Source organism: Podarcis tiliguerta (assembly GCF_965153285.1).
Source record: "Podarcis tiliguerta genome assembly, chromosome: 13".
In the NCBI taxonomy this organism is placed as follows: Eukaryota; Metazoa; Chordata; class Lepidosauria; order Squamata; family Lacertidae; genus Podarcis; species Podarcis tiliguerta.
This window is the reverse complement of record NC_139546.1, coordinates 51,683,885-51,709,398: the sequence shown is the minus strand read 5'-3', so window position 1 is coordinate 51,709,398 and position 25,514 is coordinate 51,683,885. Positions and strand designations below refer to the sequence as shown.

The following is a 25,514-nucleotide window of genomic DNA, read 5'->3' as shown; positions in this document are numbered from 1 at the left end:
ATGTATGGCTGCAATATTTTTTTTAATCTTGTTTTATCTTTTTGTAAACCGCTTTTAAGGTTGTTGGGTTTTCTTTGCAACCAAGAGGCGTACAAATGTTATGAGATCAATGGCTATAAGCACATTTTTACAACACAGCGATATAGAAATATCTTTGTAAATAAATAAATCTGCTCAAGGTGCCTACTTTGCTTTCAAAGTTGCACCTGTGGTGGCTGGAACTGAAGGTCTGATTCTGCTCACATTTGGCCAGTTGAGTGCCGTTGTCAATGAGACGAAAGGGGTCATAAATCCTTAACGCACCTCTTTAGCCTGGCCTTTGACACTTGAGGGGTATATTTTTAAGACCCACCTTGTTTTTGTGATCATAAGTTTTTGTAAACTATTTTTAATATTGTCTGTGTTTCGATACTCTAACGCACCCAGGGACCTTAGGGCAAAGGGAGAGTTATTTTTATTATTAACGAAATAATAATATTTCATTAATATTAATGTAAGCTGATGAGATCTGTGACTACCCAGGAAAGAGAATACAGTGGAACCTCAGCTTAAGAACTTAATTCGTTCTGGAGGTCCGTTCTTAACCTGAGGTACCACTTTAGCTAATGGGGTCTCCCGCTTCCGCCACGCTGTTTCTGTTCTCATCCTGAAGCAAAGTTCTTAACCCAAGGTACCATTTCCGGGTTAGTGGAGTCTGTAACCCGAGGTACCACTATACAGTGGAACCTTGGTTGTTAAACGTAATCTGTTCCGGAAGACCATTCAGCTTCCGAAACAATAAACAACCAAGGCGCAAAATCCATTGAAAAAATGGAGGAACTTACCTTGGAAGCCATTCGACTTCCAAGGCGCGTTTGAAAATGGAAGCATTTACTTCCAGGTTGTCTGCATTTGAAAGCCAAAGCGTTCGATGACCGAAGTTCCACTGTACAGTGGTACATCGGGTTACAGACGCTTCAGGTTACAGACTCCGCTAACCCAGAAATAGTACCTCGGGTTAAGAACTTTGCTTCAGGATGAGAACAGAAATTGTACTGCGGTTGCAGTGGGAGGCCCCATTAGCTAAAGTGGTGCTTCAGGTTAAGAACAGTTTCAGGTTAAGAACGGACCTCCGGAACGAATTAAGTTCTTAACCCGAGGTACCACTGTAATAGCATAGCAGAACTGTGGAGTTGGAAGGGGCTCCCATCTAGTCCAACCCCTGCAGTTCAGGAAAGACAGACCTTGGGGTTGCGATAGGGAGCGCAGCTCAGCGTGAGCCCGTTGGCAGGCTGCGTGGGGAGGGGGCTGGGGGGTCGGCCATGGAGGAGTCACTCAGGTTGACCGGCAGCCTTCCTATCCCCCCTGAGACCGCCCTGCCTCTTCTCTCCGCCAGAGGAAGAGTCTAAGCCGCAGAGACGGAACCGCAGCAGGCGCCGACGCAACCGCGGCAACCGTGTGGACGGCTCCATCAGCCGCGACCGCCAGCAAGGTATTCGGCCTTCCTCTCTTCCTTTGGGGAAGGTTCTGCGCCATCACCTGCTTGGGCTTTTCCGTGCGTGACCTTGTGTCTTTTTTCACCCCCTTCCCCATCGCCAACAGTCACCGTAGCCGATTACATTTCCCGAGCGGAGTCTCAGAGCCGTCAGCACCCACCACGCAAAGAGAGCCGAGAGAAATCGTCGGAGGACAACGCACCCAAGCAGAAGGTGAGCGAGGGCCATGTTTGGGCAGGGTTTTGGGGAGCTTTGTGCCTCGCGCCCCAGAAGGCTGTGTGTGCCACAATTTGGGGTACCTGGAACAAAAACATGGCATCTTCTGAGAAAAGCAGCAAGAGGGGGGGTGTTTTGTAATATTTGGGGCGTGGGGAGCCAGAGAAACCAATTCAGGCGTGTTGCCACAGCTTGCTTCAGGCTGGTCAGGCTGCTGTGATCCTGCTCCTCAGTCCAGATTGGGAAGCCTGTCATGGTGAAACTGGATTTTGCATATTGACGCTGCTCCATTTTGACGCCCCTGTGAAGTTCTGATCAGGTGCGATAATGTCCTTTTTATACGGAGTGTGGAAGAAGATGGTTGAGAAGTGAGAGAATAGCCATTTTGGGGGGAGTTTATTTTAAACGTGTTAAAAAAAATTGTTGTTTTGCTTTATTTTTTTATTTTTAAGTAAGATTTCAGCAGCTGTTCAAGTACCATTTTTTCCGTCCAAGAAATAAACACCGTAGCTGGGAAAAAATTGTCACCATGAAAGAAATATAAAGATACTACAGTGGTGCCTTGGGTTAAGAACTTAATTCATTCCGGAGGTCCGTTCTTAACCTGAAACTGTTCTTAACCTGAAGCACCACTTTAGCTAATGGGGCCTCCCGCTGCCGCCGGAGCTTTCTGTCCTCATCCTGAAGCAAAGTTCTTAACCCGAGGTACTATTTCTGGGTTAGCGGAGTCTGTAACCTGAAGCGTCTGTAACCCGAGGTACCACTGTATTTCTTGCTGGAAATGATTAACCGCTTTAGGCCGGCTCTCCCACGTTTGCTGGGCCTGCTAAGAGGGTCACCGGTTTGCCTTTTGTGGCTTCTCTTCCAGGTTGAGACCACCAGCAAGGTTGTCAACGGCCCCACGGAGAATGGCGAGCATGCCGCCGCCGCCAGCGAGGAGGTGGCTGCCCTGGTGAACGGCGTGTCCTAAGCTCGCATGCGTGCGGGGCCTCTGCCCCAAGTCGCAGCCGGCCGAACCCTCCTCTGAAACGAAAACGATCCCTACTTTCCACCTGCTTGCAACATCTTAAAGAGAAAACGAAATAAACGCCACACCAGTCTCTTGTTTAAGAACAAAACCATTATTTAAAAAAAACGAAACGAAACAAATCGACCCGAATCCCAAGGTAATGATGATCTAGCGCTCGTTAAAAGCTTGCCAAAGATGGGATACTCTTCTTTATCACGGCTCTTAAGACACATCCTGGTTAAGCTTTCAGCAGCGGCAGCCAGACAGGGCAGTGAAAAATTCAAAACGAAACCCCTCTCTTTTCTTTTCTGCCCTCTTGTTATGTCAAAGGGGGGGGGGGATCTCTGACGCTACCTGAGCTCGTAACCCCCCCCCCCTTCTTTTCTTTGAGGCGCACACAGTGTAGGGGGAAAAACTACTATGACTTAACATGCATCTGTTTTTGGTGACTTATAAAAGTTTTTTTTCTGTTTAGAAACAAAAATGTGAAGAGAGAAAATAAAAAAATAACTGGCTTTTCAAAACTGGAGAGAGGGGGGAGAGAAACCTGTGCCTTCTGATGACGATGCAGACACACACACACACAGACACACACACACACCACAAGAGCACAAGAGTGCTCTTGTGTCCGTTTTTTGGTTCCCTTTCCTTTTTGACTAGTGAAAAATCAAAGGCGAGGTCACGTCCGGGAGAGCGAAGCGGGAAGGCTGGCCCGCCCAGGGCACAGAGAGGGTGTCCTGAGGTTGTTTTGGGCTGTGTGCCCCTCTTTCCCCACCCCAAAGGGGGGGGTTTCTGGCCACGGAGAGGTAGGACCCTCTTCTGCAAACCAGGAGACGGGCGAGGCGCTGCTCTGCTAGGGAGAAACAGGAGACGCCAGGCACCTGCTTTGTAGGCCCACCCCAGACCAGTAATCCTTTTCTTAATTCCCCCCCCCCCTTTGATTCTAAAAACACTGTGGAAGACAACAGCAAAAAGAGCGGAAAACGCCAGGCTTTTAGGGCGCAAGCCGACGTGGCAACGTCGCTCCTGGCGCGGCTTGCCTTGAGTTTGTGTGTTTGTGTGTGGGGGGAAAAGGGGGGATTTGATCTGTGACGGTTGAGACTATTTATTTTTCACTGTACAGTATTTAAAAAGAGAATAAAAAAACCCAACTCTTGAAAAAAACTACAACGCCTAAATACCAAGGTTGCTTTCTGTCCTGCCTGCCATGTTCTCTCTGTCTCTCTTTTCTCTCTGCCCGGTGTGGGGGGGCGGCTTACGGAGAACGAAGCCCCCCCTCGGCCGGTGACTCCTGCTGCTCAGGCCTTCAATAAAATGCGACGAGTCTTGCCAAAGTTGGTGGTGCGGTTTTGTCCGACGTCTACAGCCTCTGCACATGGAGAGGGGAAATGGGGGTGAGATGGTGGGGGGGGCTGTTTGGTCCTGGCCCAGCCTTCAGCCTGCTCATGCCCAGCAGCTCCTGGCGTTCCTTACAAGTGGATATTTGTGCGAGGGACAGAGGCTGTTCCCCAAGCTAGGTGGACAAGAAGTCTGGCTAACTTGACAGCTTACCTGCGGAAGAACCAAATTTGGTGGTTTCTGGAACGAGCACTGTCCGGGAAGGAGGGCCCCATGACTGACGTTCAAAATCGTAGAATTGGAAAGGATCATAGAAATATAGACAACAGTCACATGAGGCAGGCAGTCATCTACTGGGAGCTTCCTGGCTGAGGGTCAGAATTCGAACCCGGATCCCCCAGGTCCTAGTCCGAGACACAAGCCAGGATGGGCTGCTTTTCTGCAGCCCTCTGAGACGTTCCTTCATCTAGTCTCTCTGCCTTTCCTGGGGTGCTTTTCTGCTTTTCCCTGGCTGGTGTCCCAAAACTGACACTCTTGCGGGGCTCAAATTGCACCTGCCAGTGCCTTTACAAAGGTAAAATTTGCAGGTGGTGCCCTGCCTGCTTTTGCCTTAGGGTTAGGGGAGGAAATGGAGGGGGATGTGCCTCTAGCTGAAAAATAACTGGTAAATATATTAACAAATCAATGAGACACGGTGGGCTCATCCTGGGAGCCCGCGCTGTCTTGGAAAGATCCTTTGCTCCACTGTGTCATCTTGACACTCCTACAACTGCAGAATTGGAAGAATCCCTGATGGAGAGCCCACCGAAAGGCTCTTGCTATCTGAAAGCTTGTCCTAATGCATGGGTAGGCAAACTAAGGCCCGGGGGCCGGATCCAGTCCAATCGCCTTCTCAGTCTGGCCCACAGACGGTCTGGGAATCAGTGTGTTTTTACATGAGTAGAATGTGCACTTTTATTTAAAATGCATCTCTGGGTTATTTGTGGGGCATTCTTTTTCCCCCCTTCAAAATATAGTCTGCCCCCCCGGTCTGAGGGACAGTAGACCGGCCCGCTGTTGAAAAGATTTGCTGACCCCTGTCCTAATGCTTCACCTGAATCTCATTTGAATCCATTGGTTTGGGTCCTGTCTGCTGGAATTGCGGCAGATTTTACTCAGGTGCGAAAGAGTGGGTGCGGCTTGGAATACATCACTTTGGCCCATTGTTGTGGTTTAGTCGTGTCCGCCTCTTTGTGACCCCCTGGACCAGAGCACGCCAGGCACTCCTGTCTTCCACTGCCTCCCACAGTTGGGTCAAACCCATGCTGGTAGCTTCGAGAACATTGTCCCACCATCTCGTCCTCCGTCGTCCCCTTCTCCTTGTGCCCTCCATCTTTCCCAACATCAGGGTCTTTTCCAGGGAGTCTTCTCTTCTCCTGAGGTGGCCAAAGTCTTGGAGCCTCAGCTTCAGGATCTGTCCTTCCAGTGAGCACTTAGGGCTGATTTCCTTCAGAATGGAGAGGTTGGATCTTCTTGCAGTCCATGGGACTCTCAAGAGTCTCCTCCAGCACCAGAATTCAAAAGCATCCATTCTTCGGTGATCAGCCTTCTTGATGGTCCAGCTCTCACTTCCATACATCATTACTGGGAAAACCAGAGCTTTAACTATACGGACCTTTGTTGGCAAGGTCTCAGGCGGCTAGTCCTAGTCTTTATAACCCTGTCCCTTCTTCCAGAAGGCAGAAGCTGAAAGAGATCATTTCCGGGGTGCGCACTATCCTGCACTATCTCTGCAGCTTTCTTATGGCACCTAGAAGCGTAGATTTGATCCAAGGTGGGAAGAGTGCACCCAATTATTCCCCAGCACCATAATTCAAAAACATCCCTTCTTTGGTGATCAGCCTTCTGGCCTGCAAGCTTCCCAGCACCTTTTCTCCCCCCTCCCTTCCACAGGTAAGTCTCCTCCCACCCAATCTCCAGTATCACAGAAATGCGCATTCAGAAGACAGAAACTGCAGGTGGGGTGGGGGCACATGCTATTTTTTGGGGGTGGAGTTCCTGGTACCACCTGAATGATTCACCTTTGGTGCAGATTTTGATCCTTGGCTGAGCTGCTCTTCTCCACTGCCCCCCCCCCCGAAACTGGCTGTATTGTAAAAGGCAAATGAGAGTAAACCTGGGTAAAATTCAAAATTGGGAAAGGAGTACGGCAAGGCTGTATATTGTCTCCCTGCTTATTTAACTTATATGCAGGATTCATCATGCGAAAGGCTGGGCTGGATGAAACCCAAGCCGGAATTAAGGTTGCCAGAAGAAATATCAACAACCTCAGATATGCAGATGACACAACCTTGATGGCAGAAAGTGAGGAGGAATTAAAGAACCTTTTAATGAGGGTGAAAGAGGGGAGCGCAAAATATGGTCTGAAGCTCAACATCAAAAAAACGAAGATCCTGGCCACTGGTCCCATCACCTCCTGGCAAATAGAAGGGGAAGAAATGGAGGCAGGGAGAGATTTTACTTTCTTGGGCTCCATGATCACTGCAGAGGGTGACAGCGGCTAACAAGCAAAAATAAAAACAAGTTGAATGAATACAACTTAAAAACAATATTAAAATGCATTAAAATGCAGCCTCATCACAGGAGGAGAAAGGAAAAAAAGAAGGGGAGGGAATCAAATTGATTCCAAGCCAAAGGCCAGGCAGAACAACTCTGTCTTACAGGCCCTGCGGAAAGAAATCAGATCCTGCAGGGCCCTGGTCTCATGAGACAGAGCATTCCACCAGGTCGGAGCCAGAGTTGAAAAGGCCCTGCCTCTGGTTGAGGCTAATCTAACTTCCTTAGGGCCTGGGATCTCTAGGGTGTTGCTATTTATGGACCTTGAGGCTCTCCGTGGGGCATACCAGGAGAGGCGGTCCCGTAGGTACGAGGGTCCTAGGCCGTGAAGGGCTTTAAAGGTCAAAACCAGCACCTTAAATCTGACCCTGTACTCCACCGAGAGCTCCGGTGGGAAGGTAAACGGCGTTTCCATGCGCTGCTCTGGTTCGCCAGAAGCGGCTTAGTCCTGCTGGCCACATGACCCGGAAGCTGTACGCCGGCTCCCGCGGCCAATAAAGCGAGATGAGCGCCACAACCCGAGTCATCCGCGACTGAACCTAACGGTTAGGGGTCCCTTTACCTTTACTACTTTGACGTGCTTTCGAACTGCTAGGTTGGCAGGAGCAGGGATTGAGCAAGGGGAGCTCACCCCGTCATTGCAGGGATTCGAACTGCCGACCTTCTGATCAGCAAGTCCTAGGCTCTGTGGTTTAACCCACAGCCCCACCTGCGTCCATAGGACAGGACCCAAATCACAGGATTCAGAAGACAACAAAGGAGATTCCGACTAAACATTAGAAAAAGCTTTCTGATCCTGAGAGATCTTTGACCCCCTTTGTAAGGCGGTGGAGATTCTTGCATTCCAAATCTTCACTTCTAAGATTCTACGAAATGCAATAAAATGATAATCTCAGGGGTGTGTGTTTTTTTCAGCGGGTGGAGGGTTTCCGATTGCATAGACAGGAAAGACATTTCCCCCTCTAAATCAGGGCTTAAAATCAACCCCCAGCCCTTCCAAAAAAGCCTCTGGCTCATCAAACTTAAGGCAGGTGGGCCAGACCCCTGGGAACGACCTCCTCTTCACTTGCTAATGAGGCTGTTAAGCCCTTGCAGCAAAAATGAATATTCAAACACTCCCCTATCAGGGCTTTTGAGAGGATTACAGCACTCCTGGAGTTTGGGGCGGGAGGAAAAACTAGGCAGGTGTAAACAGGTGGAACATTTTTGGGAAGGCGGAGGAAATCTCCATCAATGTTTCAAGCAACAGCAGGATGCACTAGGCCTGTCCTGCAGGTTTTTTATGGGGGGGAACGGACGGACTGCAACTTCCGTCATGCTCTGCCTACTGATGGCTGCTTTGAGTTCCAAGTTGCAGGCAGAGACCATCTTGCCTGCCTAATAATAATAATAATACCCCCAGCATTTTATTTTTGTATTGTTGTTGTTGTTGTTTAGTCGTGTCCGCCTCTTCGTGACCCCCTGGACCAGAGCACGCCAGGCACCCCTGTCTTCCACTGCCTCCCGCAGTTTGGTCAGACTCATGTTCGTAGCTTCAAGAACACTGTCCCACCATCTTGTCCTCCGTTGCCCCCTTCTCCTTGTGCCCTCCATCTTTCCCAACATCAGGGTCTTTTCCAGGGAGTCTTCTCTTCTCATGAGGTGGCCAAAGTACTGGAGCCTCAGCTTCAGGATCTGTCCTTCCAGTGAGCACTCAGGGCTGATTTCCTTCAGAATGGATTGGTTTAATCTTCTTGCAGTCCATGGGACTCTCAAGAGTCTCCTCCAGCACCAGAATTCAAAAGCATCCATTCTTCGGCTATAAGCCTTCTTTATTAACATTCTTATATTACATCAGTAAACCTTGTCATATTACATTACAGGACTTACTATAATATAATTTCCAATGCGTATACAAAAATTATATACAAATTTTATATACCTGGAAAGAAAATGAAACAAAAAAAAGTAAGAACAAAGAAGAAAAAACAATAATTTTTTCCAAAAATCATATACATACCAACACACTAGACTTCGTGTCTTTCCAGTTGTATATTCCTTTTTTACAAATGAATGTGCTCTTATTGTATATTTCTTTATATGTTATCTAATACATTCCTATATCAATATGTGCTCTTAGTCTTATTTCTCAACTCAGTCTCACTCCAAAGTCAATCAAATGCTGGCATAGACAGCGATCCTTTACTGTGTTTTTGAACGTGTGTTTTATATCTATCCCATTTTCCCATAGATTTTTGTTTTGAATTGCCTCCCAGGGTGTTTGTTAACTTTTCAGCAAATTCTTTGTTGCCATTTCAGCAAATTCTTGCAGCTCGTAATATCAGTCTGTTATTGTCGGGGCTTCTTCTTCCTTCCACCCCTTTGCCACCAAAGTCTGAGCTGCGGCCATTGCATAATAATAAATTTTATTTATACCCCGCCCTCCCCGGCCAGAGGGTGGCTAACACCAATAAAATCACAGTAAAAACATAATAGGGGGGAAAGAGAGATGGGGGGGGTTAAAATGCAGGTTAAAATGCAATTTAAAGTGCAGCAGGGCAGTTGGGAGCAGATTATACGGCCAAAGAGGCTTCCCTGGTGCCTGGGAAGGATGTCAGATCTAACACTATTCACAGAAGCAGAGAACTGTTGAGTTGGAGAGGGCACCCCAGTGGCCATCTAGTCTAACCCGCTGCAATGCAGGAATCGCAGGTAAAGTGTCCTTGACAGATGGCTGCCCGACTTCTGTCCATGGAGTCGCAGGTTAATTCTGTGTCCAGGGCTGCTGTCTACTAGCTCCATCTGGTACGCAGGATGAGACCCTCCCTGCCCACAGACTGTCTCGCCAGAGTGGTGCATGCTCTGGTTATCTCCCGCTTGGACTACTGCAATGCGCTCTACGTGGGGCTACCTTTGAAGGTGACCCAGAAACTGCCAACTACTCCAGAATGCGGCAGCCAGACTGGGGACTGGGAGCGGCCGCCGGGACCACATAACACCGGTCTTGAAAGACCTACATTGGCTCCCAGGTCGTTTCCGAGCACAATTCAAAGTGTTGGTGCTGACCTTGAAAGCCCTAAATGGCCTCAGCCCAGTGTACCTGAAGGAGCGTCTCTACCCCCATTGTTCTGCCCGGACACTGAGGTCCAGCGCCGAGGGCCTTCTGGCGGTTCCCTCACTGAAAGAAGCAAAGCTACAGGGAACCAGGCAGAGGGCCTTCTCAGTGGTGGCGCCCGCCCTGTGGAACACCCTCCCACCAGATGTCAAGGCAATAAACAACCACCAGACTTTTAGAAGACATGTGAAGGCAGCCCTGTTTATGGAAGCTTTTGATGTTTGATAGGTTATTGTATTTCAGTGTTTTGTTGGAAGCCGCCCAGAGTGGCTGGGGAAACCCAGCCAGATGGGTGGGTATAAATAATAAATTATTATTATTATTATTAACCTCCAGTGAAGGACAGGAGAGTCGGCCGCCAGCTAAAGTGAAGCAAAATGCACAAAACTTCAGGTAGCGATAATTAGATTGTTCAGAACGGCCTCCCGGGCCAAAAAGTATTTTATACCATGGAAACAAGAAGAAATTCCGAGGAAAGAAGAACGGCAGACGAAATTAATGGACTGTGCAGAATTGGACAAAATGACAGGAAGGATTTGAAACCTGTGGGACCAGAGATTTACAGAAGATGGGAAGAAGTATATGAATTATTTGAAGAGCAACTGTAATTGACAAATTACGCTAGTAGGACTACAATAAGTTTTGTAAGGAGGAATATATGAAGTGCTACAAAGTAGATAAAGAATAGAGATATTAGTTATGGGTTTTAAATGTAACAGGGAAAATAAGAAATGTATACTAAGAGATTGGATTGGAAAATTTTCAGACAGGACGGATGGAAGTCAAAAAAATTGAGTAAGATGTAAAAATATGTTTAATTACTGTCGAAAATGGTATGTTAAAAAAACATATCTATCATCTATCTATCTATCTATCTATCTATCTATCTATCTATCTATCTATTATTTTATACCATCCTGGCATTGGTAAGACAATTGGCATATTAACTAACCGGCCAATGCTCCAAATTTTAAGCGTTTTCATATTTCTTTTCTCTTTATCCACATTCTCAAAGACATGCATGATATTCTTCCCACACCATCATATATATATTTTCCCCTAACAACAAGCCTGCAAGGTAGGCCAGGCTGGGAGGGACTGAGCCCAAAACGAGCTGCCTTCCTTGGGGCAGCAGGGTGCGTCTACTCAGTCCTAAAAAGGTAAAGGGACACCTGACCATTAGGTCCAGTCGTGGCTGACTCTGGGGTTGCGGCGCTCATCTCGCTTTATTGGCCGAGGGAGCCGGCGTCCAGCTTCCAGGTCATGTGGCCAGTAGGACTAAGCTGCTTCTGGCGAACCAGAGCAGCACACGGAATCGCTGTTTACCTTCCCGCCGGAGCGGTACCTATTTATCTACTTGCACTGGTGTGCTTTCGAACTGCTAGGTTGGAGGGAGCAGGGACTGAGCAACGGGAGCTCACCCCATCATTGCGGGGATTCGAACCGCTGACCTTCCGATCGGCAAGTCCTAGGCTCTGTGGTTTAACCCACAGCGCCACCCGCGTCCCTGCTCAGTCCTAGCCGAACTCCAACTCTTATGCCACACTGGATGAGCAAAATGCACTCTAGACATGCTCAGAGGGGTCGCCGTTGCTTCTTGGTTTGCAAACGGAATCTGGAGCAAAGGTAGGTGGTGCTAATGATTAAAAGCTGGAAGGGGCAGGTATCACTCTCAGTTCCAAAAATAAATAAATGACAAAACCAGTGTCCAGTGGTCTGGCTAGAAGCTACAGCAAAAGTTCACTGCAGTTGAACTTCTCAGTGAATTGGCCAAGGAAGCAGATCTGTTTTGATATATTGGTTCTGGGGCTGCCTATAAGACATTGGAAATCTAACTTTGAGGCGGTTGCGCTATGGAACTCCCTGCCTATTGATATCAAGGGCACTCTATTCAGCCCCTGCTAAAAAACATTATTGCTTAGACAAGCCGACCCAGATGCTTGATCCGTTGCAGTAATTTTAACTTTCTGTACCTTTTAAAGTATTGTTGCAATTTCTTCTTCTTCTATCTTTTGGCAAACCGCTTTGAGGTTTGTGGGTCTATTCTTTTTGCAATCAAGGAATGTATAAATTTATATTAAATAATAAATAATTATATATATATATGAGACAGATAGTTTTTATTTGGTTTTACAAGTATATAATTATAACAACACTAGCATTCACATCCGGATTTACAGATTCCTTCAGATCCCTCCCCTGCGTGGGTCCTTTTATTAAACCTTTTCTACTGCATCCTTCCCAATAATAAATCTATATTATATAACCCTCATTGTCTCCATAGTACTTGCTACATTAGAAGTGTTATTGAATACTGCTTAAGTTTCCATCTGCTTACAGTGGTCTCTAAGATAAATTATAAATTCTTCCAATAATAATAATAATAATAATATATTTTTAATTGTTTATCTGCAAGGGTTTTTTTTAAGGGGAATCTAGCAAAAAGCTTCTGCCATTTTTACTCTGCCCAGAGTCTTTCCCTTCCGCCTCCCATCTCCTTTCTCAGGAGGAAAGACTTCCACCCCCAAACTGGGAAAGGGTTCGGCTGTGGACATTCCTCCTCCAGGCTGCAGTTTGCTCAAATGCCCGGCTTTTGTCCCTAACAGCTGGCCCCGGGGAGGCCATTGACTTCCATTTGCAAGGTAATTTCTTCCTTATGTCCCTGTGAACTCGCCCTGAGGGGGGAAGAGAATGAAGATTTCGCGGCATCAGGCCTGCAGGTGGAGGAGACCTTAAAGCGAAAGGCTCACAAATAAGGCCATTATCCTAGGTGATTTGTTGTTGTTGTTGTTTAGTTGTTTATTCGTGTTTATTCGTGTCCGACTCTTCCTGACCCCCTGGACCAGATAGATTAGGGCAAAGTGGGGCATTCTTGCTGTGGTTGTGGTTGTTTAGTCATTTAGTCGTGTCCGCCTCTTCCTGACCCCATGGACCAGAGCACGCCAGGCCCTCCTGTCTTCCACTGCCTCCCGCAGTTTGGTCAGACTCATGTTTGTAGCTTCGAGAACACTGTCCCACCATCTCGTCCTCCGTCTTCCCCTTCTCCTTGTGCCCTCCATCTTCCCCAACATCAGGGTCTTTTCCAGGGAGTCTTCTCTTCTCCTGAGGCGGCCAAAGTCTTGGATCCTCAGCTTCACGATCTGTCCTTCCAGTGAGCACTCAGGGCTGATTTCCTTCAGAATGGAGAGGTTTGATCTTCTTGCAGTCCATGGGACTCTCCAGAGTCTCCTCCAGCACCAGAATTCAAAAGCATCCATTCTTTGGCAATCAGCCTTCTTCATGGTCCAGCTCTCACTTCCATACATCACTACTGGGAAAACCACAGCTTTTACTATACGGCAAGGTGATGTCTCTACTTTTCAAGATGCTGTCTAGGTTTGTCATTGCTTTTCTCCCAATCCTAGGTCATGTCTACCCACAAATCCAACTCAATGGTGTAACCTTGGAAAATGTTGATCACATCTCCTACCTGGGCAGTTAGTTATCTTTCCACATTGATGCCAAAATCCAGCATCGCCTGAGCTCTGCGAGTGCGGCTTTCTCCCGAATGAAGCGCAGAGTGTTTGAGGACCGGGACATTCGCAGGGAAGCCCAAATGCTTGTTTACAAAGCAGTTGTACTACAAAGCTCATACCAATAACAAACTTAGTTTGTCTCTAAGGTGCTACTGGAAGGAATTTTTTTACCAACCTTACTGTCTGCTTATGAAACACAGACCACTTATAAACGCCATCTCCCACTCTTCCATCAACGGTGTCTCCAAAATTTTTACACATCACTTGGGAAGACAGGCAAACTAATACCAGGGTACTGGAAGAAGCAAAGATCCCCAGTGCCAAAGCAATGATTCTTCAATGTCAACTTTGTTGGACTGGTCATGTTGTGCGGATGCCTGATGATTGTCTTCCAAAGCAACTACTCTATTCCAAACTTAAAAATGGAAAGCGTAATGCTGGTGGTCAACAAAAGAGGTTTAAAGACACTCTCAATGCAAATCTAAAAAAAATGTAGTATAGACACTAACAACTGGGAAACACTGGCCTGTGGGTGCTCCAGTTGGAGAACAGCCTTTACCAAAGGTGTCGTGGGCTTTGAAGACACTCGAACTCAGGACGCAAGGGAGAAACACGCTAAGAGGAAGGCACGCTTGGCAAATCCACACCATGATGGACTCCTACCCGGAAACCAATGTCCCCACTTTGAAAGGATGTGTGGGTCCAGAACTGGCCTCCACAGTCACTTATGGACTCACTGTTAAAACTGTGTTTATGGGAGACAATCTTACTCGGCTACGAGGGGTTGCCGAAGAAGAAGAAGAAGAAGAAGAAGAAGAAGAAGAAGGCTTGCGGACTGTGGTGCTCTTCTGTTCAAAATGTGCAAAAGGAAAACAGGCTCACACCAAATGAAGAACCAGAGGAGGAGAGACTGCTGAGAGCACTGCAGAGAGGAGAAACACCGTTGTGCACCTGTAGCAGCAAAACCGGAGGCCTTCGTCTGCCCCAGCTGCATCATAGAATAGCAGAGTCGGAAGGGACCCCTGAGGGCCATCTATCCCATCCCCCTGGCAGATGAGGGTTCAACCTCAGCTTGACAACATCTGAGGAAGGAGAGTCCGCCGCCTCCTGAGTGCCACCGCCAAACAGCTCTTACTTTCAGGAAGTTTTTATACTGCTTGGACTCGGGGATCTATTCTCTCGAGGGGAGCGTTGGCTCCAACCACTAGGCGAAGCTACCTGATGAGTTTTGAAACATAACTAAAATCAATCTCTGACTTTGCTAATATGAAAATGGCTTTAAAAAGTTTAAAAGGAGATAGGATATTCATATATCAAGGATATAATAGCAAATAAAGTGAATAACGCAACAATAACAAAAATAAAAGAAGGTAAAGATCACACACGGGTGGAGGGAAGTACTGGGCTGTGGGGGGGGAGGGAGGGGGAGGGATTAATTGAAATGGTTAAAGATTTTTAAGAGATTTAAATTTTTATAAAGATTCTATAAGGAAAGCAGAAAGCAGCAAGAAATATCAAGTAAAGGGGATATCAGTGTAAATGAAAACATGAGACTTACCGTTTTGTTACATACGGTTTTGTTTTGGAGTTGTCCGCTTATTTTGGAGTTTTTTGTTGAAAAGAATGCATATTATGTGAATAAAATAATAAAGGATTTGAGACAGGAGAAAAAAGGAAAAGAAAGGAAAAAAAGAAAATGGCTTTGTTTCACTCTATACTGTTCTCTGCTACAGGGAACCTGCCTGTTTCTCTTAAGGCAAAAGATTTTATTTTATTTTAAAAGGGGGGGGATGAGATTTTTGCTTTTATCTTCATCCCTGGGTGAAATCCGAACCCTCCTGGCACCTCCGAGAGGCCAAATCAATTAAGGCCTCTATCTCTTCCTACACTCCCTTTTAAGACAGACCAGTGCGCAGACTTTTATGACTTTTTAACACCATGGCAGTGATTTTCTCTTCCTTGGTTGGCTTAGTAAAGGAATTGGCCTGCTGTGGATTTTGGGAGGGGGCAAATAATTTCTCTCTCCCCCCTTCCCCACCCTAAAAAAAATCCAGGCCTGCTAGTTCCAAGGGATGTAAGCAGAGAGGGAGTTATAGAAATGTGTAGCTGGAAGGGACCCCAGTGGCCATCTAGTCCAACCCCCTGCGGAAAGATTTCCCCCTCCCTCTCTAATCCTACAAGAAAAACTGCAGTCCTGGTCATGCTTATCTATCAATCATTGCCATTTCAATAATTTCTCGGCTGCTTTCCTTTTATCGAAATAAAGGCACTGCCCCAGGCGTCTGACCACAGTATGCAGTCAAACAAAACACCAATCGCTAAAAAAGAAGATCGCCAACAATTACGGCCCCAAAGAGAAGTCGCTTTGAGTTATTTTTGGAAGGGGGAAAATCCAACTAAATAATTATGCAATCAATCAATCAATCAATCAATCAAACAATGAAATGCAGCCTGCGAACTTTATTTGCTATTTGGGCCTAATCCGGTATCTTGTGCGCGCTTGGGAACCGTCTCATTCTCATTCTCTCTCTGCACGTGCTCAGAGGCACTCTTGCCTACCCCGCATTGGCTCCTATATCAGAGAAACAGAGGTTCCGCGGCTAGGACGAAGCCTAATAATAATAATAATAATAATAATAATAATAATAATAATAAATTTTATTTATATCCCGCCCTCCCCAGCCAAAGCCGGGCTCAGAGCGGCTAACAACGGTAAAATAATACAGCATTCCAAAATCAGTTCATTGTAAAATCAGTTCAAGGGACGCAGCTTCCGAAATTGGAGGGCGAGCGAAGAGTTAAAAGCGGGAGGGGCGTGGCCGATGCTGAGAGGGGGCGTGTCTCCCACCATGCCCCGCCCTCCTCCCTTATATAAGCCCCGGCGCTGCGCTTTGCCCATGCCGTCTTGCCTGCATCTTCTTCCCCGGCCGGCGGGTTCCCCCGAGGTCCTCTAGTCGGCGCGTCCCCATCAAAGGAGGAGGAGATGTTCGCCGTTTTCCCCGCGGAAGCTCCGCCGCAGCAAGAGCTCGGAGGGGCCCCGATCCCTGCTGCCGCCGCCCCTCGGGCTCTTCCTCCTCCTGCTCCTGCCTCCGAGGACCCCCTGGAGAAAGTCAAGCGCCCCATGAACGCCTTCATGGTGTGGTCCAGCGCGCAAAGGCGCAAGATGGCACAGGAACACCCCAAGATGCACAACTCGGAGATCTCCAAGCGCCTGGGCGCCGCTTGGAAACTGCTGCCCGACGCCGAGAAGCGGCCCTTCGTGGACGAGGCCAAGCGCCTTCGGGCTCTGCACATGAAGGACTACCCCGATTATAAGTACCGGCCCCGGCGCAAGGGCGGATCCGGGCGCGCACGGGACAAGGGCGCACCGGCAGCAGCCTCTCCAGGAACCTTTCCGTGCGCCCCGACGGCCGAGACGCGCGCCTGGAGCGCATACGCCGCCGCGCCAGGAGGGACCCCCGACGGCAGGGGCGCCTGCTACCCCTACGAGCTCGCCCAAGGAGCACCCGGAGGCGGAGGAGGAGGCTACGGGGCCGGATCCCCCGCGCCTTACAGGTGAGCAAGAAGAGCAGCCCCGACGGCGCGCGGTGGGGATGGGTGGCTCGGGGGTGGTTTTGGTGATGGTGCGTAATGCTCGGATGAGACCCCTCGGGACGCTTTGAGCGCAGGGAGGGACGCTTCGAGTTCGGTCCTGCTCGCGAGTAGACCCTCTGGAGTTTGGAAGGGGCTCACGACGTCCACTGGGTGGTAGGTGAACTTTACTCCGGAGTAGACGCGTGGAAACTGTAGACCTTGCGTAGCCGCGTCCGTAAGTTTCCGTGGGTTGGAGGCGAGCCCTACTCGGGAGGAGGCGCATTGGATTTTTACACCCTGGGAAACAACGTCCGTTAACTTCAATGGGCTGTAGGCGAGTCCTACTCGGAGTAGGCGCGTTTTTAAAAAAATACTTTTTATTAAAGTGGAGTAAACGCATGGAAAGTTTAGACCCCAGGTAGCAATGTCCTAGATTTCAGTGGGTTTGTGGGTGAGCCTTACTCGTGAGTAGGAAGCTCTTTAGATCTAGGGTAGCAACGTCCATAGACTGTTGTGGGTTGGAAGTGAGCCCTACTCGAGAGTAGGCGCATTGAAGCTCTTGCACCTTGGGAGTTAGTGGTGTCCTTTAACGTCAATGGGTTGAATGCGCAATTAGTCCTGCTCGGAAAGAAGACTTGGTCTCATTTCAGGGAGAAGTTTGGGAAGCTCTCCTCTGAGTAAACCCATTGAAACTCTGAGGCCTCGGGTGGTGGCGATGTCCAGTTTCAAGGGGCTGCGTGCAGTGCTTTCTCTACTCAAGAGTAGATTCACGGAATCACTTGGACTTCGGGTGGCAGCAACGCCAGTTCACTTCACTGGGTTGTATCAAGCAGTCGCTTCTGCTCAGAGTAGACCCATTAAAAATAATGAAAATGGCTGTTACTTTCAGTGGGTCTACTCGGATCAAGGCTTGGTTTGATGCATCGCAATGATTCTGTTGAGGGCGACTAATACTGCAATAAATAATTTGGACTACGTTTGGAGCTTCTCGTGGAGAAAACCTTCCCTCTCTTCTAGCCTCCTTGCAGGCGATCCTGTGCGTGCTTACTCGCGAGTAAGCTCCGCAGTGTCCTTTCCAGCTTGGTGGGTCGGTGGGGGCTGCGATCCTATGCGTGCTTCCTTGCGGAGGAAGCTGCAGGGAAGCGCAGCGGGAGGGTTTACTTCGGAGAAAACCAAGCCTAAGCACTGTGCGCTTGGTGGATCGGGACCATTTCGGCTTCTCACGAAACGGGACTTGCTGGATTTGCCGGAATGTTTTAACGTGTGCAGCAAACAACCTCCCGTTTATTTATTGAGTTGCATTTATATCTGGCTCTTCTCCCAGGTCCCAGTCCTGCGCTCTAACCGCTGTGCACCACCACCGGCTCATAAATCAGGTTTTGTGTTTTTCCAAATTAAGCGCCCCTTTTTGCATCACCAAAAAAATGTGGTTTTTTCTTTAAATTGCGTCCATCTGGAATGGGGAACAGGGGAACTACTCGCTGAAGTTTCTCACTAGAGCCTCGCCTGCCCAGAGGCTGCTGCAATTGGCTGCTAAATTCCTGCGGTCCAGGATTCAGTTCTGGGATCTGTGCTGGGGGCAGGTTTTCCGGAATTGGCTTAAGTGTCATCTATGGAGATAAGCTTTTCAGCTGCTGATTCTGTTACCAGAGCAGGACACCTGGGTTCTCCGGAGGAGGGAGGTGCCTTTTGGCACATCTGTTTCCAAATGTTGTTTCTAGGGCAAGGTAAAAACTTCTTTTTGTGGGGAGAACGCAGGGATTTTTTGCAGAGAATCTAGGAGTCCCTACCTACCTTAAATGATAAAATTTAAACACTGCTTGATTGTGTTTGTTTAGCAACCTGAAAGCGGAGATCGAGCAAGAAAAAAGAACTGTGATTCAAAACTTTAAACAAGTTGAAATAACAATAGACCACAAAAGATGATTTAAAATTGCATTCGCCTTCTTTGCTGCCACCCTGGTCGAGAACCCAGATTGCCCAATGTCCCTTTACAAAAAATAAAACGCTGTCCCCCTCTGTTTGGGGGACCCAGGAGTCCTGCCCCCCTTGTGTTTGTGTGACCCAGGAGTCCTGCCCCCCTCTTTCAGGGACCCAGGAGTCCTGCTCTCCTCTGTTTGGGGGACCCAGGAGTCCTGCTCTCCTCTGTTTGGGGGACCCAGGAGTCCTGCTCTCCTCTGGGGGACCCAGGAGTCCTGCCCCCCTCTTTCAGGGACCCAGGAGTCCTGCTCTCCTCTGTTTGGGGGACCCAGGAGTCCTGCCCCCCTCTTTCAGGGACCCAGGAGTCCTGCTCTCCTCTGTCTGGGGGACCCAGGAGTCCTGCTCTCCTCTGTTTGGGGGACCCAGGAGTCCTGCCCCCCTCTGTTTGGGGGACCCAGGAGTTCTGCCCCCCTCTGTTTGGGGGACCCAGGAGTTCTGCCCCACTCTATTTGGGGGACCCAGGAGTCCTGCTCTCCTCTGTTTGGGGGACCCAGGAGTCCTGCCCCCCTCTTTCAGGGACCCAGGAGTCCTTCCTTCCAGCACGGGGCTGCCCTCCTTCCTTCCTGGAGAGATCCCCAGCGCCCTGGCTTGCTGCCCCAGATCTGTCTCAGCGTCATGCCCCGGCAAAGCTGGGTGGGTGCTGGCCCTGGCAATCTGGGCGCGGCCCCCCCCCCCCGGGGGGTTGCCAGCTCCTTGGGTGCTCTCCAGGGTGCATCATCGCCCTGCCCTGCGCCAGACACGCAAAGGGGAGCCCTGCCCCTGAGGTCGTGACCGAGGGTGGCCTAACTCGCACTCGCACCCGAGCCGCTTGGCATGTGAGGGAGGGAGGGAGAAGGCATGGGAGAGGCAAGCCGTGCGGGTGCCGTGGGAGGGAGCCAGGACTCCTGGGTCCCCTAGACAGAGGGCAGGACTCCTGGGTCCCTGAAACAGAGGAGAGCAGGACTCCTGGGTCCCCCAAACAAAGGGGAGCAGGACTCCTGGGTCCCCCAAACAAAGGGGAGCAGGACTCCTGGGTCCCCCAAACAGAGGAGGGGCAGGACTCCTGGGTCCCCCAAACAAAGGGGAGCAGGACTCCTGGGTCCCTGAAACAGAGGAGAGCAGGACTCCTGGGTCCCCCAGACAGAGAAGGACTCCTGGGTCCCCCAAACGGAGGGGAGCAGGACTCCTGGGTCCCTGAAACAGAGGAGAGCAGGACTCCTGGGTCCCCCAAACAGAGGGAGGCAGGACTCCTGGGTCCCTGAAACAGAGGAGAGCAGGACTCCTGGGTCCCCCAAACAGAGGGGGGAGAGCAGGACTCCTGGGTCCCCCAGACAGAGAAGGACTCCTGGGTCCCCCAAACGGAGGGGAGCAGGACTCCTGGGTCCCCCAAACAGAGGGGAAAGCTTTGAGGATGGAGAGCGGTGGTCCGGATTCTGGGGACCCCTGGGAAGGCGGGCGGAGGCTGCTGGGTGAGGAGGGGCTGGAGCTGGCAGGCCGGCAGGTCCGGACAGGTTTGGGGGCTCTCAGCCAAAACTGGAAGAACAGGCTGGCGAGGAATGCAGGCCCGCCCGCCCCACAGGCCCCGGGGGATTAGCTTTCTCTCTCTTCCCGCAGGTGGCAAAGGGCTGGGCCCGGCAGGTGCTCTCTTGGGGTTATGGCCACCTCACAACCTAGCGCACAACACAACACTCCCGTATTGTGAGCGTTGGAAGGGGTCCCTCAAAGGTCATCCAGCCCAAGCCCGGCGTTTGGCTGATTTAGGGCAGGCGAAAGAAAGTTAGACGGTGGAACTCCCTGCCACCAGAGGCGGTGTGAGGTGGGACAGGCTGAGAGAGGCAGCGACAGTGAGCTTCAGGGTTGAGTGGTTAGGATTTGAACCCGGGTCTTTACGAAGGCCTGTTCTGACATGCAGGCTCTTGTAATAATAGTAACAATAATAATTAGTGAATAAATCCAGTACTATATAGATCCGTGGCTATGGGGTGATACACAAATTTAATAAAAAATAACCACATTGTTGCCTTCCCACACAAACTGTGGGCGTTCCCCTCCAATTTCTTACACTAGAAGAGATTTATTTCTTTAAAAAATTATACTTTTCAGATATATACTTTTCGCTGATTTTACATTCATTTGAACATTTCAAAACTTCTTTAAACCCCCTCTTAGTGCGTTTCCTTAATTTCACTTTTAATACATTCTGCCATATCCAAACTTGCTCATTTGGAGAAGAATATTGGAGATGTAACAAGAATTTGCTGCCTGGTGTGGCTTCAGGTTCTCAGGTTATTTACGTATATTAACATTATTTCATTTGTTATAGCGGCTTTTTCCTCCCGGGAGCTCAGGCTGTGCTGCGAGTTCTTCTCCTGACTATCTTTTATATCCTCATAACAACCCTGTGGGTTACATCCAGTTGAGGTTCATGGCAGTGTGCGAAATTCGAACCCGGGTCTCTTCCCCACCCCCAGATCAAAGCCCCTGATTCTCTTAACCAGACCAAGGCAAACTCCGGCCCTCCAGATGTTTTGGGACTACAATTCCCATCATCCCTGACCACTGGTCCTGCTAGCTAGGGATGATGGGAACTGTAGTTCCAAAACATCTGGAGGGCCGAGTTTGCCTATGCCTGCCTTTAACCATTGCACCACACAGCCCGAGACCGCTTAATCGCCGGGGTTTCGAAGGCCCATGCAATAAGAAAACCAGGCCTATATTAGATAGATAATCTAATATACGAGAAGGTGAAGGTCCGCAAGGGATTTTTGAGCCATGGGATAAGGAAATCACTTTATAAGAAGGGATTAGTCTTTTAGAAGACATCTGAAGGCAGCCCCTATTTAGGGAAGCTTTTGATGTTTGATGCATTACTGTATTTTAATATTTGGTTGGAAGCCGCCCAGAGTGGCTGGGGAAGCCCAGCCAGATGGGCGGGGTATAAATAATAATAATAATAATAATAAACAATAAATTTATTATTATTATTAGATATGGAGTAAATACAAAGGAAAACATACTTACCTTCATTGTACGTTTATATTTTAAAGTAATAAAGATTTACTCACAAAACCAGGCCTGCCAGGAGAGCCCCGGTAGACTATTCCTGAGAATGGAGGTTCTATTTCTGAATACCCATAGTATATATGGGGTGGGGTACTGGCCTCTGGGGTTTACTTGGGTGGTTAGTTGGCCACTGGGGGCCTCTGCGGATGTTGTTCTCGCCTGCTCCTCCTCCTGTTAAAACAGGATCCTTGAGATTTACAGATTTTGAGACTGGAGAAAGTCCTTATTCATGCAGCACAGACTGCGGAACTCCCTGCCACAGGAGGCAGCGATGGCCACTAAGAATCTCGATGGCTTTAAAAGAGGAGGAGCCATCCATGGAGGAGGAGAGGTCTAGGCCCAGGATGGAGCCAGCAATATTCCTCTCCCCAAAAACACTTTTTTGGGCGCATGGGGGCACCTTGTAAAAAAATATTTTAGGTGTCAGGTGCCAAGCAGAACTGCTGATGTCAAGTACGTGTATGAATATTCTTTCGTTTCAGAAGTATGAGCTGGGCTGGGGACGATTGGTCGGTGTTTGTGCCGGCTGCTGGGAATTGTAGGGGAAAACTACAGTTCCCGAGTCTCCGTGGGGGAGTTTGTGCGCACCGGGCGCGCTTGAAATGTGCGGGTTGGGATGGATGACCTCTGGGGGGGTTGTCCCCTTGCAACGGTGCGGTTTCGTGCCTGCGAGGCGATCCTAGCGGCCGGTGCTACAACTCCCAACGCCCTCTCTTTGTTTCCGCAGCACCCTGTCGTACGGCGCGCAGCCCTCCCCCATGGTGGCCACGATGATCAAGCAAGAAGGCAGCTTGCAGCAGTTTCACCACTCCTTCGGCGATTTCCACGACGTGGTGACGGCTTATTCCCTGCAGGCGTGCGATGCTGCGGAGGGGGCGCCCCAATACTGCATTTCCCAGCACCCCTACTTGGGGTTCAGCAACACACCTCCTCTGACCCACCTTTAACTGGTTTGAAGGTGGCGGAGAAAGGACTGATTTAATTTGGTTTTTTTTGGGGGGGGGGTGTTGGTTTGGGGGCTGTTTTCTTTCCCCGGCTTTGTGCAAAAGGGGATAAACTTCATTTCACTTGTGCACAAGTTTGGGTCTTGCGTATATTGAAGCGGGAAGATTTGTACAGGACATTTTTTTGTTCTTTTTTTACCTTAAGAAATGAAGGAAACGGGAACCTCGTAAAGGGTGGGTGGGTCTCAATTCCTGCTAGCAGGGATTCCTCGTTTGGGAGGGGGGTTATATTTTGCTAACTACTTTTTTAAACAAGTTTTTATATTAAAAAAAAGGAATAAAAGCTCTTTGTGTGAAAGACCCAGGTTTGTGGGGTGCGATGGTGAGGGGGGTGCTTGCGGGCTCTTGGCAAGTTGTAGAGTTGGAAAAGGGACCTCCAGATATCATCTAGACTGACCCCGGCCCCCCGCAAGGCAGGAATTTCAGCCGGGACACTATGGAGCAGCAAAATAGTGCCCCTCGGCTGCTTTGGACCACAACTTCCCGGGGAAGTTCACTGCTGGCCATGCGTCTGGGTTGCTGTGCTTTGTGCGTTGAAGCGGGTTGGGCTGGATGACCTCGGGGGGTCCCTTTCAACTTGAAAATTTCCCGAAACCTGGCTTAGGAAGTCTGGATGTGCCTGGAAACCTGTAGCTGCAAAGGTGCAAAGATGGCTGGAAGTTTTAAGGGGGACAGAAGAACAAGGAACTGCCCATAAAGAGTCAAACCATGGATATAATATAATAATTTATTTATACCCCACCCATCTGGTTGGGTTTCCCCAGCCACTCTGGGCAGCTTCCAGCACAATATTAAAATACAGTAATGCCTCAAACATTAAACGCTTCCCTAAAGAGGGCTGCCTTCAGATGTCTTCTAAAAGTCTGGCAGTTGTTTATGAAATGCCGCAAAAATCCCTGAAACGAGAAGTAATCGACTAGAAATATCATCTGGCAGAATTAAACCCAAGAACAAAAATCAGAAAGTTTAAGGAAAAAATTGGAAAAACCTAGATTAACATCAGCAGTAACATCTAGACCAAAGGAGCGTTTCAGCCCCGTTCTTGAGTTTGTTTAAAATCTAAAACAGCTTATTTTATATTCCTTTCTTTGAATTTATGCTATATAGGTTTTTAAAACCGTTTTGTAAAGGCAATAGAGTTTTCACAGCCGAGTCCTCAACTCCTTATTCCTACTGCGTGGTTTTCTTTAAATAGGACTAAAACTTGCCATTTAGGTTTTCAGACCTTTTTTGTAAACTCAGGGGAGCATTTCAGCCTTGTTCTTGAGTTCGTTTAAAATCATTTGGGTTCGTTTAAAATCATTTAAGGTTTATGATTTCTCTTATTTCCTTCTGAGGAAACAAGGTTTGTAGCCAGCATACCGTTAAGGCTTTGTTCAATTCTAGGTTTTTCTAATTTTTTCCTTAAACTTTTTTGATTTTTGTTAGCTTAATTCTAGAAGATAATATTTCTAGTTGATCACTTCTCGTTTCAGGGATTTCCTAATTTTTTCCTTAAACTTTTTTGATTTTTGTTAGCTTAATTCTAGAAGATAATATTTCTAGTTGATCACTTCTCGTTTCAGGGATTTCCTAATTTTTTCCTTAAACTTTTTTGATTTTTGTTGGCTTAATTCTATAAGATAATATTTCCAGTCGATTACTTCTCATTTCAGGGATTTCCTAAATTTTCCTTAAACTTTTTTGATTTTTGTTAGTTTAATTCTAGAAGATAATATTTCCAGTCGATTACTTCTCATTTCAGGCATTTTCACGGCGTTTCATTTGTTTTGTGTAATTTCTCGTTTCCATGACCGTCTCTTTTTCTACAGGGAAAGGGGATTGGCTGCTGCTGGGTCCCTCTGGCACAGTGCAGGCAACCCCTTTCCGTACCCACCTCCCGCCAGTCTCTGGCGATGGGTGACTCACCTCTTTCGTGCCAGGACTGGTGTGTGCCGAGGGTAGGGCAGGCTGCCACCCACAGGCCCAGGAACCGGAGCGAGCCCGGTTTTCGGGGGCAGCCCTGCTCCTCGCCCGCCCTCAAACATGTCCCTTCCAGCCCTGATCCGAAAAGGGCGAGCGGAATGACTTAGATTGGCTCCCTTAGAAGGAAAGGTAGCAGACAACATGGTTGACTTAAAGCCTTGTGAATAGCACAATTCTCGGCTGCAACTCCTGCAGTACCGGCGGGGTTGAGATGGATGACCTCTGCGGGACCCCTTCCCATCCGGATGCTGCTTTGAGTGAAAACAGTGCGTTTTGGTTTTTCCCTCAAAAGGCTTTTCTCAAATAAAAACGGCACAGCAATTCCCCTTCCTCCTCCCGAGGAGACTTATTGCAGGGTGGGAAAAGGAACATCCCAAAAACACGGTTCGAAATTCTCAAGGTTCCCGTCACATTTTTGCCACCGGCGCTGGTCCAGTTGCGACTACGTGGGCCAGTTTAGAAACCTGCATTTAATGCAGAGTTAATTCCATTCCCACTGTGTGTCTGCTTCTCCTCCTTGCATACTGAGATGAGTGATTTTTTTTTTGTCACCTTTGAGGAAAAGCTGAAAATGCATTTGAGTCTGGGTGCGGGGAGAAGTTATTAAAGTTTAGCACAACTTTCCGGATATCGCTGTGCAATGGCTGCCTCCTTTCTGTGCTCCGAGGGCACCGGATTTTGCAAAGCTGGTTTCTTTACTGCCCACCT

At 48.6% G+C, this 25,514-nt stretch overlaps 3 protein-coding genes across 4 annotated transcripts in view; 2 read left to right on the top strand and 1 right to left on the bottom strand.

The window, feature by feature from the left end:
• Positions 1-4,034, top strand: part of FXR2 (FMR1 autosomal homolog 2) — a 32,454-nt gene extending 28,420 nt beyond the window's left edge. For both annotated transcript variants that reach the window (XM_083410277.1, XM_083410278.1), the window contains 3 exons: positions 1,376-1,471; positions 1,582-1,688; positions 2,560-4,034. In XM_083410277.1, coding sequence (XP_083266403.1) covers positions 1,376-1,471; positions 1,582-1,688; positions 2,560-2,661 — 305 coding nt within the window. In that variant the 3' untranslated portion in view covers positions 2,662-4,034. The remainder of the gene's footprint in view (positions 1-1,375; positions 1,472-1,581; positions 1,689-2,559) is intronic.
• The window catches only part of CD68 (CD68 molecule), a 116,004-nt gene that overhangs the window by 59,502 nt on the left and 30,988 nt on the right, over positions 1-25,514 (bottom strand). The gene's annotated exons all lie outside the window — the stretch shown is intronic.
• On the top strand, positions 16,156-23,115 carry SOX15 (SRY-box transcription factor 15). Its single transcript, XM_083410769.1, has 2 exons — positions 16,156-16,797; positions 22,565-23,115. The coding sequence occupies exons 1-2, from the start codon at positions 16,226-16,228 to the stop codon at positions 22,782-22,784; spliced, it is 792 nt and encodes a 263-aa protein (XP_083266895.1). The 5' UTR covers positions 16,156-16,225; the 3' UTR covers positions 22,785-23,115.